Genomic DNA, 18,150 nt, shown 5'->3' on the forward strand with positions numbered 1-18,150 from the left:
ATGGAGTCATAGCTTTTCTTGTTATTTTCACCTTGTTTAATTGTAGATAAAGATACACATAGCTCGTGGATTAGGAAGTACGGTGATCCAAACATGTAGTTTGATCAAGGATTTAGTTATGATTAATACAATACCATTACCATGCGATGAAAAAAAAACGAGCGTCATGGTGGGCTTTTAAAAGGGCGGTCCATGATAATATGTGATGCCTGCTCTATGTTATTTTTTAAAAATTAAAATATAAAAACCTGTAAAAAATTAATATTTAATTGGAAAATACTAAAAAACTGTGACAAAAACTCAAGGTGAAAAAACAACTGTAATATGCATAGGTCGTTCCTGAATACATACAGTATGTTCCCGGATTGTCTTTGCAAGAGGAAAAACTTTTTTATTATTGAAATTTTAAGAAAAATGCATTGTTCATAAAAATGTTTGCTTGTCTTAAAATGGTAAATCCCGTTTATTCTTTTCAAAATTTCCATAAGGTTTTCGAGAAAATTAAGAAAAAAACATGAAAATATAGTTGAATTTTTCCAATTGAAGTCCCAAAAATTGCAAAAATCAAAACGTGTTTCTATTGTAATATTATTTCGTTTTCATTCTTTGATAGATTTGTATTTATAGAATTTTAATTAACGTCATATTTTTTGCTGTTTTAAAATATTAAAGAAGCATAAAAATTGTAAAGACAATCTGGAACACACTTATGTATTTACATTTTTCGAAAAATATAGGGTGCGGCCGTTTTTTCTATGTTAAGGTTTATCAAAACTATTTGATAATACTGACTCATCATCGGTGAATATTCATAGAAAGATAAATACGAAGAATTTTTAAAAATATCCATTCAACACTTTAAAGTATGATCTAATATATAAGCGGATAAGCCCAAATTTCCGATAAGATAATGTAAACCAGAACAATATTTATTGGGAAATAAGGTAGTTCTGGTAAAATTAAAAATTTTGGGAATGACAAGACATTCTTATAGATAATATGTACTATACAGGGTGAGAGTTTTCTACGATGTTCTCTATGGGTATCTCGGAAACTACTGGAGATAGTCGGTTAAATGGGGAAAGAAATGCAGTTTTGTGAGGTCATTAATATGCGCCTTTCAGATGTTTGAAAAAGTTCATGGCTTACTAGATATTTCGAAAAATAAATTTGGCTATTTTAAAAATTGTCCGTAATTCCATTATAATCTGTTTTATAGACAAAAAGTTTTCAGATAAAAGTTGTAGATAATCACATCCTTAATGAGATTGCGTCCTCGGTTTTTTTTTTCTAGAGCCTGCCATTTTTGACATATAACACAAACATATGTTTTTTTAAATGGAAACCATAGTTGGCCATGACATCATAAAAAGCGCCATTTTTTAAGCATTTCAGGGATATAAGCTATAATATGTTTTTTTCGAAAAATTACTGAGTTATAGCCAATTCTTATCATTTTAAAACAATTTCACTTAGTTAGCCATGGAAACAAGTTCAATCGTCGTTGCCTTCAGAAATGCAAAACTGTCACATCCAAATTTTGTAAATTAAAATAAACAAAAATCGTAAATATGATTTTTTTTCAAAATATGTTGTTCAACTGTTCTAATGTTCAACTTTTCTTGGCCATAGATTTTCGAGGAAACGTTGACCGGTGAACGTTACTTACGTTTTTTAGAGAACGGTTTTCAAGACATGTTAGAAAAGTTAAATTTAGATAGTCGCGTATCAATAGAGTGGTTCCAACATGACTTTCATTATGACACCTCATCCCCCCATAATGAAAGAAATGTTAAAAATTATTTATATCATAATTCTGCAAACTCAGGGATCGGAAGAGGTGGACCAATTGCATGGGCCTTCTCGATGAATTCAGAAAGGCACTCGAAGAGACTGTACGGGAGAACATTTTCTAAAATAAAGTGTATGGGGTAGTGATATTACCTTTTTAACATTTAGTTTGCGTAATGTAAATTGTAACGAACAGTTTAATAATAGGTATATTCTGTTTTTTATAAGATATAAATCATAACAGAATAAGAATACCATGCCAACTAAGTGAAATTAGTCAAGAAAGATGAGAATTGGCTATTACTCAGTAATTTTTCGAAAAAAAAAACATATACTTTACATCCCTGAAAAGCTTAAAAAAGCGATTTTTATGAAGTCATGGCCAACTATGGTTTCCATTAAAAAAACATATGTTTGTGTTATATGTCAAAACTGACAGGCTTTAGAAAAAATCAGAAAACACAAACTCATTAGGTATGTGATTATCTACAACTTTATTCTGAAAACTTTTTGTCTAAAATAGATTATTATGGAATTAGGGACAAGTTTTAAAATAACCAAAATTTGTTTTTTTCGAAATATCTAGTAAGCCATGAACTTTTACAAAAATCCGAAAGGCGCATATTTATGGTTCCACAAAACTGCAATTCTTTTCCCATTTAACTCCAGTAGTTTCCGAGATACCCATAGAGAACATCGTAGGAAACTCACCCTGTATAGTAATATAAATTCCTTTAATTTTGGGAAATGAAAGCCACTCTGTCATTTCGGAGATTGATTCTTTATTTTATACATCTAATATATTTCTAGTAATAAATAAATATAGTATTAAAATACTTAGGCTAAATTAAATTATTATCTAAAATTATGAACAACACAATAAATTGAAAAAGTAACTCAAGTCTGTGAGGCAGGAAAGATTACGACAGATGACATCCAAAAGATGACAGAAAACACAAATTTATCTCTAAATAAAAATGACAAACTACAACTGTTGTGTCCTCTCCGTGGACAGACTTTAGTAATAACACCTAATATATTTAACAACTTCCTGTTTGTGACATAATAACTTAAGCTTATTTTATTGATTAAGTAATAAAAAATTAAAATTAAGTAGATCTTACAATCTAAAATCGTTCTTTAAACTTTCGTTCTACAACTTAAGGTCTTAAGTTAAATTTCATCTAAACTTAAGAATAATAAAAAAATAATAGTTAAATTATATGAATAAATCACAGTATGACAACTATTTTAACTAAGAGGGTTCCAATAATCAAAATTGATTTTTTTCTAGAAATATATAAAAACAACAGTCACGCCATTATTATTATTATGATAAATATCTGAAAATGCAAAAGTACCATACGACCCTAAAAAAATGGCGTCATAGTAGTCTTTGAATCAACAAAGGCTACCCCGATGCCACTTTTTTTGCCATGTTAGTATTTTTCAAATTTGTGTTCTATGGAATATATGTATATCACTTGAAAATACTTAGGGGTTTTTAAAGACATTATACATGTCAAAATGTGTCGTAATACTAGGAGGTATATCCTCAAAATGTAACTGCCTCTCAATTTTACATCCGTATTTAGCTAGAGTTTCGCTGAATATTCTTTCTTCTTTTTTAATCCACGGGCGCCGATAGTCTTCTATTTGGTATGGAGATACGTGTACGAAGACATTAATTCCTAAAAAAATAAATATTAATGTACAGGGTATCCCAAACTCAAGGGTGACGATATAGGAATCTCGGAAACTACAAAAGATACGTAGGTGATCATGGGACACTAATGACATTTTGAATAGACATTTTTGTATGACATTTTGAAAATTAAGATGACGCTATTAAATGCCAAATTCACCATTTCGTTTCCCATAGACCAGCAACTATATTATTTTGAAAAATATAGACCTGAACCAAATATTGAACTGAACGTTTAGTTTTAGACCTGAACCTTTTACTTAATTTTTAAAAAAGCTTATGACCTATAAATACAATGATAGTCTGTCCAACCATTCAAGGAAGATTTCAAAAAATCAAAATGACACAAAATATAATTCAATTGTTGAGTTAAAACGTCATACATAACTGTCACTGTCGTCTGTCACTGTCACAGAGTATAGCACACTTGTCCAAAAAATGTACAATAAAGAAAATTCCAATAAGAAGCAATGTGTTAAAGAGAGATGGGTATACGGATCCAGGTCCGTATTTAAAAAAATAAAGTTGATGACGGTATCTCGGAAATGAAACGTCAGATTTCAAAATTAATTACACCATCTTATGAAGAGAAAAAAGTGACAAAGATAAAGTGACATTTATTTTAAAATATCTCTTCAAATAAACCTAGCAAATATTTTTTATCCATTAAAATCATACATTATTTACCTACCCATTTTTGCCAAAGTTCCCAATATTTTTCCATCAGTAACCCAGGTATTTTGTCCACCAGAATGACCTCCATCTAACCAGTACATATCCTTAATTCTGGAAATAACACCCAATTCATTTTTGTTTTTCTCCAGCTCAATCTTTGTATGAAATTCGTGTACAAACTGGTTTAGAACCACACATCCTTTACTGAACCCTATCAATTTTATTTTCGAACTTGAAATATCTTGATTGGTATAATACGAAATGTCTAGCGAGTCCTAAAACTGAGTATTTTTTGGGTATACCGGGTGTTTTTCAAAAGTGGCTCACCTTTATAACTTTTTTTTCAGATAAAAAACGAGACTTGGTATGTTAGTATATGACATGACATAAATCAGGATTGATTGACGTATTCAGTTGGTTTCGTTCACTTCCTGTTTAACCGGAAATGACAACTTTTATATATACAGAGTGGCGCCTCTCATACGCCGCGGAGGCTCCAAGGAGAACGACAGTTGACAACAAATGAAATTTTGTGAGCATATGTAGTTTAATTCAGAGCATTTTTTAAAAATATAGACAGTTCTACAGGGTGTCCCCAAAAAAAGTTACATATCAAAGTTGTGTTTTTTGTAATGGAACACCCTATATATTAATTGATTTTTGGATTCTAGGAGAAAAATAAAGGTGAGTTTTATAAGAGAAGTATATGACTAAAATGTAAGGTTTTTGACATTAACATTTTCTAGAAATAAAAAACAATTTTTAAATTACAATAAAAGCTACCTAAATTGGAATTTACCCAGTATAGCCTAATATGTAGGTAAATTAACTATTGTACTTTAAATCAAATTAAATCTTGATCCAAAAAGTTATACAGGGTGAGACAAAATTAATATTGAACATTGGTCACGTTTAAAAGCTGATACTCTTTTATTTTAAATAGAACACCCAGTATATTATTCCGATATTCAATGGAGAATTCATGTCTCTTCAAAATATTATTAAGGTTGCCTACCCCTCAAACAAAGATTTTCCTAGATATTTTCATTTACATGATTTAATCTGAGTTAGTAGATCTTTATTATTTGATAAAATCTAGGTGGCTGTGATATGTCTGGCGTTACTTCAACATATCTGTCTAATTAATCCAACTTTAACAACTAGTTATCATTTTGTGTCAGTTAAAACAAAACAAAATTCTTAGAAATTTGCCGAAAATGCAAACTTATCCTACATCAGAGAGAATTGATATGATTATATTAGTTGGTGAATGCAGTGTGCATTCACCAATTAATGGAATACTTAAATGTTCCTGATTTTATCTAGTCTGGATTTTTTATGGGGATATGTTAAAGACAGTGTTTACAAAACTCGACTAACTATTCTCGACAACATGAGAGAAATTATTATTCTTTTCGAGGTAGAACGGTAGAACTCCACATATGCCTTTTAAAATGAAAAGATCCTTTTGAAAAGACAATCATTTTATGCAGTTAACAGGAAAGGAAGCATTTTGAGCATTTGATTTCATCTAGCTAATTTTTGTCACATAATTATAGGTTTGTATCTAGATTTAATTCTGTAATAATTAAAATATGTTTTAAACGTGTATCTTTTTATTGCCGTTGAGTATTTTACTCTACAATCTTTAATTTTTGTTAAATTAACAAAAGGTATATCACAAAGCCACCTAGATTTTTTCAAATAATAAAGATCTACTGACGCAAAATCAAAAAAGTTAAAATATCTAGGAAAATCTTGGTCTGAGGGCAACCTTAATAATATTTTGTAGATATATAAATTCCCCATTGAACACCGGAAAAATATACTGGGTGTTCCATTTAAAATAAAGGAGTAACCTGCTTTTAAAAATGACTAATGTTCCATACTAATTTTGTCTCACCCTGTATAACTTTTCAGGTCAAATTTCAATTTGGTTTAACATACAATGGTTATTGTAATTAAATATCAGGCTATACAAGGTCAACTAAAATTTAGGTAGCTGTTATCGAAATTTAAAATTTACTCTTCATTTTCACAAAATGTGAAATATGTCAAAATCCTTAGATTTTAGGTATATGCTTCTTTAATAAAACTCACCTTTATTTTTTTCCTAGAATCTGATAATCAATTAATATATAGGGTGTTCCATTAGAAAAAAACACAACTTTGATGTGTAACTTTTTTTGAGGACCCCCTGTATAATTCTATATATTTTTATAAAATGCCTTCAGTTAACCTACATATGCTGCCAATAAACAACCGTTCCCCTTGGAGCTTCCGCGGCGTATGAGAGGCGCCACCCTGTATATATTTTTTACTTTATTTGACAATGGCATTCTGAATAGAATAACATATTATACATTCCAACTTTCTTTTTTTTTGTTTGAAAAAATAAAAAACTTAAAGAGGTCACTTTTGAAAAACACCCGGTATTTATTGTTTTAGTATATATTTTCTCATACTTTTTCGTCAATCGCACCACATCTATTTGGGGAGATCGTCACAGCTGTTTTCGAAATATCTAATAACTTTTTCAGTGCATTTTGATCAACACTTTTAAGCTGTATACCTAAATTCTTGATCAACTGATCTAAATGTAGTAATGAGTTAAAATCGGGAGTGTGGTTTGGAACTCCTAAATCACTACTTTCGACAAAATTCTTAAAGCAACTGAATGTCTTAAAATCCATCCTGTAAAGTGTAAAAAATATTCTGATATTATATGTTTTATGACAAATGATTATGTGAGTATGTACCTGGAAGGTTTAATGACTACAATATGACAGTTTGGGAACTTTTTTTGCATAAGGAATGCCGTATTGTCTAGGCTCCAGTCTTTGTGATTTTTATTATCTCTGTGTGACAGCATGTTCTCGGTAAAATCCTTTAATAAAAATAGTAATTAATAATTTATTAATATTATAATAGGGTGTCTTAAATACGAGCAAGCATTTTAACTAGTAGTATAGTTCAACCCCAGGAACACGCAAGAAAATTGTTAAAAGCACTTATTTAAGAAACACCCTGTACAGTATAATCGAAAAAAAACACCCAAGTGGTCTTTGAAAGGATAATCTTTGAAAGATACCGAACAGCTCTTCATTTTACTTTATACAGCAAATGCTGTAACAGATATTTTATTTAGATTAAAGCTGCAAAAATTAGTTTAAACCGAATTTTATTATAGCTAGGTACGTTGGTCACATTGCCCCGTGTTCAGGAATGTTGTCCTTTATTATTTGACAATAAATTATCCTAATGTCAGTCATTATTTTGTATAATATTGTGTTGTTGTTGAATCTTTGTGAGCAATTGTCGTTTTATTGCCTATTTTCGTAGTCTTTTTTTAAAAATTGCACTTTTAAGCACAAACAGTTTTTTAAGAACTAAATTTTCGAGTTTCTGTATTGCATTTCTTGAAATTGTGTGTTGAAAATATGCCGAAGCATTTATACAGTCTATGTCTAATAGTCTAAATATGCCGAAGTGTCTAGTCTAAATATGCCGAAGCATTTATACAGTTTATTACCCTTGACTGCAGTCAGAGAAGTAAGTTTGATTGATAAGCACATTATACCACTTTCAAAGTTAGTTTTTATTAAATTCTGTTTGTGCATTAATAGCACCCTCTTACTTGTTATTACCACTTACATCAATAAATAAATTAATAAATAACCCAAAATAATGCTTAGAACAATCTTCATAATGGACTAGTTTTTGCCAATATGTAATAAGTAAAATAAGCTATAAAACAAATAAATCAATTAATTACTAAAATATTAATTTTATTAAGTTAAAAATAAAACGTAAAACTCATTAAAAAATGATATAATAAATATATTGTTTGTCAATTTTAAATAAAGATCCATCTCATAAATCCATCACAATCTGGCAGCGCTGTCGCCATCGCTTGTCGCTCCAAGTTGATCACGTGCATCGGAAATTGTTTTGCGATTACATTACCATACTGTGACCATACTCTTTTCACCCCTTAAATTTGGTGGCGCTAGAGGTAACATTTTGATTTCTACTAGATAATATCATCTATTATCATTTGAAAGGCCCCTTTGACGCCGTTTTTTTTTCGATCGTATTGTATTTACACGTAATATATTTTCTTACTGGTGACTTCTTAGTTCCTTCTTACCTGTACATCCCCTGGAAAAAATATAGCCAAATTGTTGACACATTGTTGAACGTGTAATGGCCGACAGTAGATCACATCGTTTTTTCTGTCGTCGAAACCCGGTACTTGTAGAAATCTTATTGGATAATTCAAAACCAGACTGTTCCGGCTCATCAGATATTTTTTACAAACAGTACGCACTAAAAAAAAACAGACATTTTGTTTCAAACATAATTTTTTGTCCTATTGAAGTGAAAAAGTTACTTTTTAACATCATCCTTTTTTTTTAATTTAGTTATTAACACCCTGTATAGTCAAATAACTACAAAGGTTCAGATTATAGGCTTGGCGCATTTCAGTTCATTTTAAAAATCCCGACCGCAGCGCTCGAACGGCAGAAATAAGAAGTACCGGGTATAAAGTATTTCACGCAGTCTCCTTATCGTTTATGTCGATCAAATTGTAATAATATTAAAATCATGGCATGGTCATAATATTTAGGTATTTGATTTGTTACTAATGCATATGCAGTTATTGAAACTATAAAACAGTTTCGTGGGTGTGCAGAAGTTTGATTTTTATTTCGATTGTTTCCAAATAATTTCTGAGCTTTATTTTTTGTATGTATTGACTATTTCCCTTCTAAATATCTCGAGAACAGTTGTTCGTAGCGATTTTTACCAAGAGACATTTTTTACGTAAAAAGTCACAGAGACGTATATTTTTTCCTAGGTAGTTTTATACAGGTACGGACAAAAAGTTATTAAGCTTCGAAATAGTTAAAACACATGTAGGTGGCGCCCTCTACCAGTAGATCTAGTAATCAGAGTCTAATAACTATTTAGTCAACATGTTTAATTTATGTCAGTGATGACAGGTATTGATAATTTCGATTCCAAATATCTCGAAAACCATTCTCGTAGCAATTTTTACCAAGAGACCTTTTTTGCGTAGAAAGCGTCGTAAATGTATATTTTTTCACTCAGTAGTTTTATACAGGTACGGACGAAAAGTTATTACTATTCAAAACAGTTAAAACATATGTAGGTAGCGCCCCCTGCAAAAAGGAGTTATACCAACATCGAAATCAAATTTTTATGTCAAAAAACTCCCAGACACCAATTTTCCTCCAAATATTGACGTTACTTCAGAAATTATTTAGAAAAAATCGAAATAAACATGAAACACCCTACATCCTGTATCTCCGAAACGAAGCATTTTAGGACATACATTTATACGAACTTTTTTACTTATTTTTATCGGTAGAATATGCCGCCAAAATTTCCGGAATACAGTTCGGACCACCCTGTACATTTTTTAAAGTAATAACTGCTCCTAATATTAAACTGTATTTGTTTAAAATTATTTAAACAGGGATAATTTGATTCTAATTAATGATCACACGTTCACAGTTTATTTTTTTTTTCAGAGACGTTCAAATGTATACGTAACCTGTATGTTTTGGGAATATTATCCATATGGCCAGGTTTCCAAAAATAAACTCACTTGTTTCATTTCTATCCAGTAACCTCTAAAGATTTCGGATTCAGTCAAAATGCTACCGCACTTGCGTCAATATGTACGTTTTATTTACCTTAACAACGGAAAATAGAATTAAATAAATCTGTCGTGACTAAAATATGAATTAATTTAATTAGTAAAGTGTGATTAAGTGTCAAAATAAGTGACAGAAACAATGGACGGGCCCCACGAAAGACACGCACGCAGCGTCTCGCGATCTAGGACGCCCACTAGATTCGCATACGCTCAGCCTAGACAAAGAAGAAAGCACAGGGAAACATTGAAGGACTGTTGCAAGAAAATTGTGGCGTTTATGTGCACCCAGGTTGGCGTTGGGGCACTTCTCATTGGCTATACAGTTATAGGGGCTGTTGTGTTCACTCATCTAGAGAGAAGGTGATTGTTATTGATTAGAGATCATAGAAAATTAAGCCTATACAGGGGCACATATAAAGTCCACATCATGTGCGCTTTTATAGCTCCTAGAATAAAAAACTTCTAGAATCAATTCTCCGTCTATTGAAAAATCAATATACAGGGTGTTCCATTTAAAAAAAAACGAAGAAAAATTGTTTTATATTTTAGAAAGTTTGGCGTAGAATTTGGAACAACCTGTATGATTTAAAATTATGATATTCATAGCAAAGTAATTACAGACCATCTAAAGTAAATACCTAATATAGTTTTGATTTTAGGGCAGTTCTTGGATTTTTAATAATTTTATTAAGAAATGCTGTAAAATATGTTTTTTTTATTTATTAATATCTCTGAAACTATAGAAATATATTTACTCATATCTTAGGATTATGTAGAGTGTACAGGGTGGCTCGAATTCGACGCTCATCATTGGGGTTTCGGAAACCGTAAGAGATACAGGATCGGTTAAATGGAGGCAAAGTTGCGCAATTTGATGCTCAATAAAATCCCGTTTTGCATTTTTATTTATTTTTTTTGCATTAAATATTCTGGTGATGGAATTTTCTGTACGAAATGTCGGCAAATATCAAAGTGACTATATATAGTGTTTTAAGAGTGATGAAAGGATTTAATTAAATTGAAAAAAAATCAAGTCCGTATTTAAAAAAATTAAGTTCATGATGGTCGCCAGAAGCCGAAACGTCAGAGCCAATATTTAATCACACAGAGTTATAGAGCAGAAAAAATGGCCATGAAAATGTGTTTTTCATTTTAAGTTATCTTAACAAATAAAGCCAGGAAACAATAGAAAACAAAATTGACAATTCCGTTTATTTTTTCGAATACATTCGGAAGTATTCGGAATTTTTCAAAATGCAATACGGCATTTTATTGAGCATCATATTGCGCAACTTTGCCTTCATTTAACCGATCCTGTATCTCTTACGGTTTCCGAAAACCCAATGATGAGCGTCGAATTCGAGCCACCCTGTACTTAAACAAAATGCCCAATTTTTTTATTCTAGGAGCTACAGATGCCCGACGCACTATTGCCGGACCCTGTATAATAATCAATTGAGGCATCAAGTTGCAAAACCCGCCTTATCCATTTTTTTTTAAATGGCCAATGATATATTAATAGTGGACCCTGAAATCTGCATAAACATAATCTCAAACTGCAGTAAAAGTCGTCTATTCCATTATAAACTTCACTACAAATTACGTTACTGCAGCAAAATCCGTCTTATCCACTTATATTTGCTTTTTTATTGTCATTATTGTTACAAATCCCGCATTTTTTCATAAGCTTTTTACACAAGTACAATATTACTACTAACGTCTTTTCAAATCCTTACTTAGTTTTAATAAAATAGTATATTTTATAAATCAAGTTAGGATGCAAATACCGTATGATCGAAAAAAAAACGGTGTCCAGTTGGCTAGGAAATGACAATCAATGACATTTCCCATAAAAATTTACATATAAAATGGCAGCATTCTTCATTTCATAGCCAATATGCATTATACTGCAACAAAAACCATCTTATCCGAATTATTTTTGTGTTTTTTGTGTTTATTAATTAAATATTAATTTTTATTCGAGAAAAAACGAGATACAAAACGATGATTCCACTCGATGGACACGTTTTTTTATAAATTAACGCTTCAAATATTTGCTAAAACAGTTTTTGCTTATTATCTCGAAACGTTTGTGGGATAAGGCGGATTTTGCAACTTGACGCCTCAATTATTCCTTTAAGTAAGTTTCATTATCTTATGCCTTTATATATCTTTTTTTATATTATCTAGACTCTTATTCTGACGTAAGCAAAGTAGTCTCATGACACTTTTCTGAAATTATATACGAAATGTCACTATTTTTAATGAATACAGACATAAAAATATCAGTTCTCAGAGGGAACAACACCGAAACCATCGATGTGGAGGCTTTTCGAAATTCCACAGTGAAGAAACTGTTCTTGGTCGTGATGAAGAACAACATTTTGGACAGGAGTGGCTTCAATCAGGACATGAATAAAGTCCTGAAAGTACATCAGGACCAAGTTTCGCAGATTTTTAAACACGGTAAGCGAATCACAAAAAGCTGTCTTTAAAAACTCACTCTTACATGATATTTTATTAAAGTTGAAAAATGCTCAAAAATTGACAAAAAATCTTCATTTCAAAAGAAATCATTCTCAGCTTATTCAACCATTTCTAAATATGGTGTAGCCCCTCACTTTTTTGTCCCAAATATATTTATTATTTATTAGAATGTTTTTTCTGTCTAGTAATTCGTTGTACATTATTTAGTTTTTGTTAAATTCATTTTGAAACCTACTTTATTGCTGGCTGTATTTAGATCGTTAATTTGTGTTTGTAGTTCTTCAGGACTATTGATTATTAGGACTATGTCATCAGCGAATCTTAGATGATTAAGATATTATCCATCTATTTTTAATTTTTTGTTGGTCCAATCTAGTTGACGGAAGATTTCTTCTACTGTTGCTGTAAACAGCTTTGGGGATATTGCGTCTCCCTGTCGTACTCCTTTGCCAGTTGGGAATTCTAGGATTGTTTTATATATTATTACTCTTGCTTTGGCTTCTTTGTATATATTGGCGAGAGTTTCTATGTAAGGCCTGCTAATACATTTGGCCAATACATTGTATTGCTAGGGCTACTATTATTGTCTTAGAATATATCGAGTTGAAAGCCTTCTCAAAGTCTATAAAGGATATGGCTAGTGGAAGTTCGTATTCTTTTGTTCGGCTGATAGTTTCTCCTTATCTCAATATTTTAATCTATTCAACAAGAGGATACATGACAGTGACAGTAGTTGTCTGTCATTTTAAGTCATAGGTAAATTGTATACTGTCATTTTTTTATGTCCTGTGTCAAAATCTTCCTTAACTCGTTGGACAGACTATAAAGAATATTCTGACTTTTTTGTCTGTTTCAATGCCCAAACTATACTTATTTAGAACATTCTACAAATCAAAAAGAAAACATATCAAAAAATATGTAGAATATTTAATACATACGACGAAATATTTAGCAGATTTCATATTATTATCCAATAAATAGTGCATTTACTTTTACTTAACTTACATCAAAACACTAATAGTATATTATTATATTAATGTGTACAATTTATATACCTTATTATCTTCTGACAAGGTTAAGCTGGGTATTGAAGCTAAAATTACAAAAAATAAACACATTTTTGTTCGTTAATAAAATATAGGAATTTATTACCCAAGAGTCCAACATGAATTACAGATATAATCTCAATTATTTTTTTACATGTTAATGACTTAAAGAGTATTAACCGATATACCATAAGGTCGAAAAATATGGATCAAATTATTTAATGCATTTTATTTCATATCATATTTTTTTTTATTTGTTGTTATCTGGTTTTATTGTTATTAATTTTCAGGGTACGACGAACGCCCTGTAGAAGAAATATGGACGTTTCCAGCTGCGCTAATGTTCTGTTTGAGCATCATAACGATGGTGGGATACGGTAATATGGTGCCCAAAACCTTTGAAGGAAAGATTCTAACAATGGTGTATGCGATTTTCGGACTACCACTGTACATCCTATATTTCAGGGTAAATAATTCAAAAATATTATAATAAAACTTTAGATTATTGAGTAAAAAGACTAGAAAGGAGTCTAATACTATTTTTATGTTCATGTATTAGAGATGGTATCGACCTTAGGTATCGACATGAGATACCTAAGATAATACCTAAGGATAATACATGATACCAATTAAACTTTTAGTTACGTAATCTTTTAAATTCATGGTTGCCAAGCATGGACATATTCGGCGCTGGGCTGGCTAATTGGAATTTAAATTTCCCGCTGGAGATTCAGATGGTAGCTCTGCTGTAAAAAATGTCAAGTTGCCACATTTATTTATTTATTTCCTGGCATTGTCATTCGTTTTGACACTTTAGTTTTGTATTACGAGTTTTTGTTTTAAATGAATTGTGTGTGATATTTTAAGCTTAAACATTTTTACTAGCAGACCTTGCAGTCGAACATTGTTCTTTTTAGAACCTCTTTTAGCGCGAAGCGTACAAGATAGCTTAATAGCCGTAAAAAACTCATCGCAACTTTATTAGAATATATTGCACGAGAAATGGATAGTGATGGCCCTTTATATCCGTTTAGTGCTGTTAAGGAGGTGAGTTTCGTTGATGTAAATAATAATAATTGTTTTTTTTTATTTTTAATTAATTTATTTTTGTTTTCTAAAATATTTCGATTAAAAGAAAACAAATAAAGTAAAAGAGGGTAACGCTGTGCCGGTTAAGCATAACCACGTGACTAAAAGTTTATTTGATATGAACTATAACAGGAACGTCATACTGAGTTTTATTTGAGACTATTGCTTAAAGACGTAACTACATATATCTTTTTTTTTAAATTTAGAATATGGGCACAATTTTTGCTGGCTGTTTCAAATGGACCTATAGAAGATTATATGAATGTTCAACAGAAAAAGATGAAAATCGTAAAAAGATCATCGTCCCAAGCACGGCATGTCTTTGGGTGATTTTCGCTTATATTCTTACAGGTAAGTTCTATCAGAATGTTTAACGTAAAAAAGTAAAGTACAGGCTAAATAAAGCCCTCTTTGATGAACCTTGGAGAGGATGGCTTCAAGGTGAACTGTAGTTTGTATTGAAGTGAAATTTTGGAAGCTTATCTGGGTTAATTGAAAGCATTTTATAAAAAAAATATAGAGTTCTACAGGGTATCCCCAAAAAAAGTTATGTATCAAAGTTGTGTTTTTTGTAACGGAACACCCTAATATTATACTATTGATTTTTGGATTCCAGGAAAAAGAAAGGTGAGTTTCATACGACTAAAATTTAAGCTTTTTGACATATTTAATATTTTGTAAAAAAAAGAATAAACTTTAAATTCCAATAAAAACTACCTAAATTGTAATTTACCTTGTAGGGCCTGATATTTAGTTAAAATAACCTTCTTCTTCCATCTCCTAATGGTTCCATCTCCTAATGGAGATTGGAAATCATCATGGCAATTCTAATTTTGTTAACGGCTGCTCTGAATAACTGGTTTGAAGTCATTCCAAACCATTCTCTCAAATTCTTGAGTCATGATGTTCTTCTTCTTCCTTGGCTCCTTCTGCCCTTTATCTTTCCTTCTACTATGTTCTGCAGCAGGGCATATTTAGGTCCTCTCATTATGTGTCCAAAGTACTCAAGTTTTCTCTTTTTAAGGGTGTTAATCACCTCTTCGTCCTTCTGAATTCTGCGTCGCAGTTCTACATTTGTAACCTTGTCAGTCCATGCAATCCTCAGCATACGCCGATAACACCATCTTTCGAATGACTCAAGCTTTTCCATTTCGGCCTTTTTATGTGTCCAAGCCTGTGAACCATAGAGTAGAGTTGCAAATATGTAACCCCCTAGCATTCTTAATATAAGCTTTAAGTTGATGTCTCCACTGCAGAGACATTTTTTGAGTTTTACAAAGGATACTCTGGCTATTTCTATTCGAGCTTTTATTTCTGCTGATTGATCCAAGTTTTCGGTCAACCAACTGCCTAGATATTTATATTTTTGTACTCTCTCCATAGGTGTATCATTTATTAGAACATTGGCTTGGACATCTTCTCTCTTAGTGATGATCATAAATTTAGTTTTCTTAGGGTTCATTTTCAGGCCATAGACTCTACACGTGTGTTGTTTAGTCTTTGTAGAAGTGTTTGCAGACCCTCCACGTTGTCTGCTATAAGGACGGTATCGTCCGCATAAAAATAACCATTGGATGCCAAACCAAATTAAAATTTGATCCGAGAAGTTATACAGGGTGGAACAAAATTAATATTGAAAATTGGTCACTTTATACGCAAGTCACTCTTTCATTTTAAATAGAACACCCAGTATATTATTAAGCTATACCGGGTTAATTCCAATTTAGGTAGCTTTTATCGCAATTTAAAATTTTTCTTCGTTTTTAGAAAATGGTAAATATGTCAAAAACCTTACATTTTAGTCATATGCCTCTCTAATAAAACTCACCTTTATTTTTTTCTTAGAATCTAAAGATCAATTAATTGTGGGTGTTCCATTACAAAAAACACAACTTTGACGCTGACCCTGTAGAACTCATATTTTTAAAGAAAGCTCTAAGTTAACCTGCATATGATCACCAAATTTCATTTCAATCACAGTATAAAATTCAATATAAATTGTCGTTCTCCTTGGAGACTCTACGGCCCGTAATTTATAGTCGAGTCTGAAAACGCGACTCCAGTCACGAGATGCAAAAGACCGACAAAAAAAACAGGCTTACGTTTTCTCGCTCGTATACGCTCGCCTAGTAAGTCTGTTATTTTTGTCAGTCTTTTCGGAGACCCAGTTTCGAAACGCGACTATAAATACGGGCCTACATGAGAGGCGCCACCCTGTATAAGTTCTTTTTTAATTTTTCTTTCTTCTATTACAGGTGCAATAATGTTTTCAGAATGGGAACACTGGGACTTCTTAGATTCGACATATTTCTGCGTTACGTCGCTCTGCAAAATCGGTTTCGGCGATTTGGTTCCGGGAGCCGACGTTAACGCATCCAATCACGGCAATCAGACCAAAATCGTGATCAATTTCTTGTACATGCTGTTAGGCTTAGGCCTGATTGCCATGTGCTACAATCTGATGAGGGAAGAGATCAGAGTGAAATTGAAAGAAATGAACGAAGATTTCAACCAATGTCTGGAGGATACGAAAATACGATTTTTGGCTTGTTGCAAACGATGTAGAAAACGAGATCTTGAGTATGAAGATTATTAATTCATAATAAATAAATTAATACCAAAATGAGCAATTTTTATTTTTAACCATAGAAGCTGCTTTAATTTGAAATTGCTGATTTTCTATTTAAAGCATGAAGAATTGGTTAAACATCAATGCTGACTATCTGGAAAACAGTACTAAAAGAAGGTTTTACAATACTCTAAATGCCTATATTCAGTAAATATTTCCTCATAATCGGAATCGCGATAAGTAGATAAGTATGGAAATAATTGCCATTACTAACATATAACTACATATATATTTTGGTTTTACCTTAAATCTAAAATAATTATTCTCTGAAGTAGGTACGTGTAGGTATGTGCTTTTTTGGCGCCTTTCCAATAAACTATATCTACATAAATAAAACCCCTGTATAAACTAGGATAAAACTATATAGTAGATTCACACAAGTTATTGAGAACCTTAGATAAACAAAAAATCAGTTAATTCATAGATTAAAATATCCTCTTTGTTACAATTAATTAACACTATTAGGAATTTATTTATAAAATAAAAAGCGATTATCTAATCTAATAATTTAATTATTAATCTAAAAAACCCAAATACCGACCTATTTTGAATTTATTTTTTATATGTTACAAAATCACTTTTTAACTAAACTAAAACTTAAATCTTAACCAATAGATATAAAAACACGCATTAAAAAATGTATATAATGTGGTAGAACGAAAATTAATTACATTATATGTTTACAAAAAAAGAACTTACAACTTACCAAATATTGCTAAATTTTGCTATTTTTCTTGAGTTTCTCATTCCTCAAATGTCAAATTTTTAAAGGTTGTAATGTCTATCAAACTCATCTTCCTTTTAAAATTATTTTGATGGCGTAAGCTGCCAGAACTCATCTTCTTTTTAATTTATAATATTTTGAAAGACATAAGAATTTTTCTAGAGAATAGCCACGTAGCTTTGACAACTAAGACCAGCGAAAAATAGAAGAAGAAAGACAGAGAAAGAGCGTGTCTTTTATCTTCTTCTGTTACATTATGATTTGCCCTAATTATACAATTGACGTAGAGAGAATTTAAAATAGATCAAATTATTTGTT

At 31.2% G+C, this 18,150-nt stretch overlaps 2 protein-coding genes across 5 annotated transcripts; one reads left to right on the forward strand and one right to left on the reverse strand.

The window, feature by feature from the left end:
• Positions 1 to 2,552: 2,552 nt before the first annotated feature.
• LOC115882333 (UPF0565 protein C2orf69 homolog) lies at positions 2,553 to 17,898 on the reverse strand. 4 transcript variants are annotated; one of them, XM_030900349.1, is made up of 7 exons: positions 17,815 to 17,870; positions 9,807 to 9,894; positions 8,322 to 8,500; positions 6,931 to 7,058; positions 6,637 to 6,865; positions 4,188 to 4,446; positions 2,553 to 3,482 (listed from the first exon to the last, which is right to left on the reverse strand). In XM_030900349.1, coding segments are annotated over exons 2-7 (993 nt in total). In that variant the 5' UTR covers positions 9,808 to 9,894; positions 17,815 to 17,870; the 3' UTR covers positions 2,553 to 3,285. The 4 variants fall into 4 exon arrangements, with proteins under 4 accessions (XP_030756209.1, XP_030756211.1, XP_030756210.1 ...); XM_030900351.1 differs by lacking the exon at positions 9,807 to 9,894 and having other exon boundaries at positions 17,815 to 17,898; XM_030900350.1 differs by lacking the exons at positions 9,807 to 9,894; positions 17,815 to 17,870 and adding an exon at positions 12,580 to 12,614.
• LOC115882331 (TWiK family of potassium channels protein 12) lies at positions 9,843 to 17,120 on the forward strand. The gene is made up of 5 exons (XM_030900348.1): positions 9,843 to 10,217; positions 12,154 to 12,323; positions 13,681 to 13,856; positions 14,686 to 14,830; positions 16,735 to 17,120. Exons 1-5 carry the CDS (start codon positions 9,997 to 9,999, stop codon positions 17,073 to 17,075), a joined length of 1,053 nt encoding a protein of 350 aa, XP_030756208.1. The 5' UTR covers positions 9,843 to 9,996; the 3' UTR covers positions 17,076 to 17,120.
• Positions 17,899 to 18,150: the final 252 nt, after the last annotated feature.

This window comes from Sitophilus oryzae, unplaced genomic scaffold (assembly GCF_002938485.1).
Source record: "Sitophilus oryzae breed Bouriz unplaced genomic scaffold, Soryzae_2.0 scaffold_177_pilon_pilon, whole genome shotgun sequence".
Taxonomy (NCBI): Eukaryota; Metazoa; Arthropoda; class Insecta; order Coleoptera; family Curculionidae; genus Sitophilus; species Sitophilus oryzae.

Bases quoted from the DNA above. Each gene is read 5' to 3' on its own strand.
- LOC115882331 (XM_030900348.1), top strand. From the start codon at position 9,997: ATGGACGGGCCCCACGAAAGACACGCACGCAGCGTCTCGCGATCTAGG. The intron at 13,857-14,685 runs GTAAATAATTCA...TTTTAAATTTAG, and splicing joins TGTACATCCTATATTTCAGG to AATATGGGCACAATTTTTGC. The intron at 14,831-16,734 runs GTAAGTTCTATC...CTTCTATTACAG, and splicing joins TTTCGCTTATATTCTTACAG to GTGCAATAATGTTTTCAGAA.
- LOC115882333 (XM_030900349.1), bottom strand. The intron at 6,866-6,930 runs GTACATACTCAC...TACACTTTACAG, and splicing joins GTAGTCATTAAACCTTCCAG to GATGGATTTTAAGACATTCA. The intron at 4,447-6,636 runs GTATGAGAAAAT...ACTCAGTTTTAG, and splicing joins GTGGTGCGATTGACGAAAAA to GACTCGCTAGACATTTCGTA.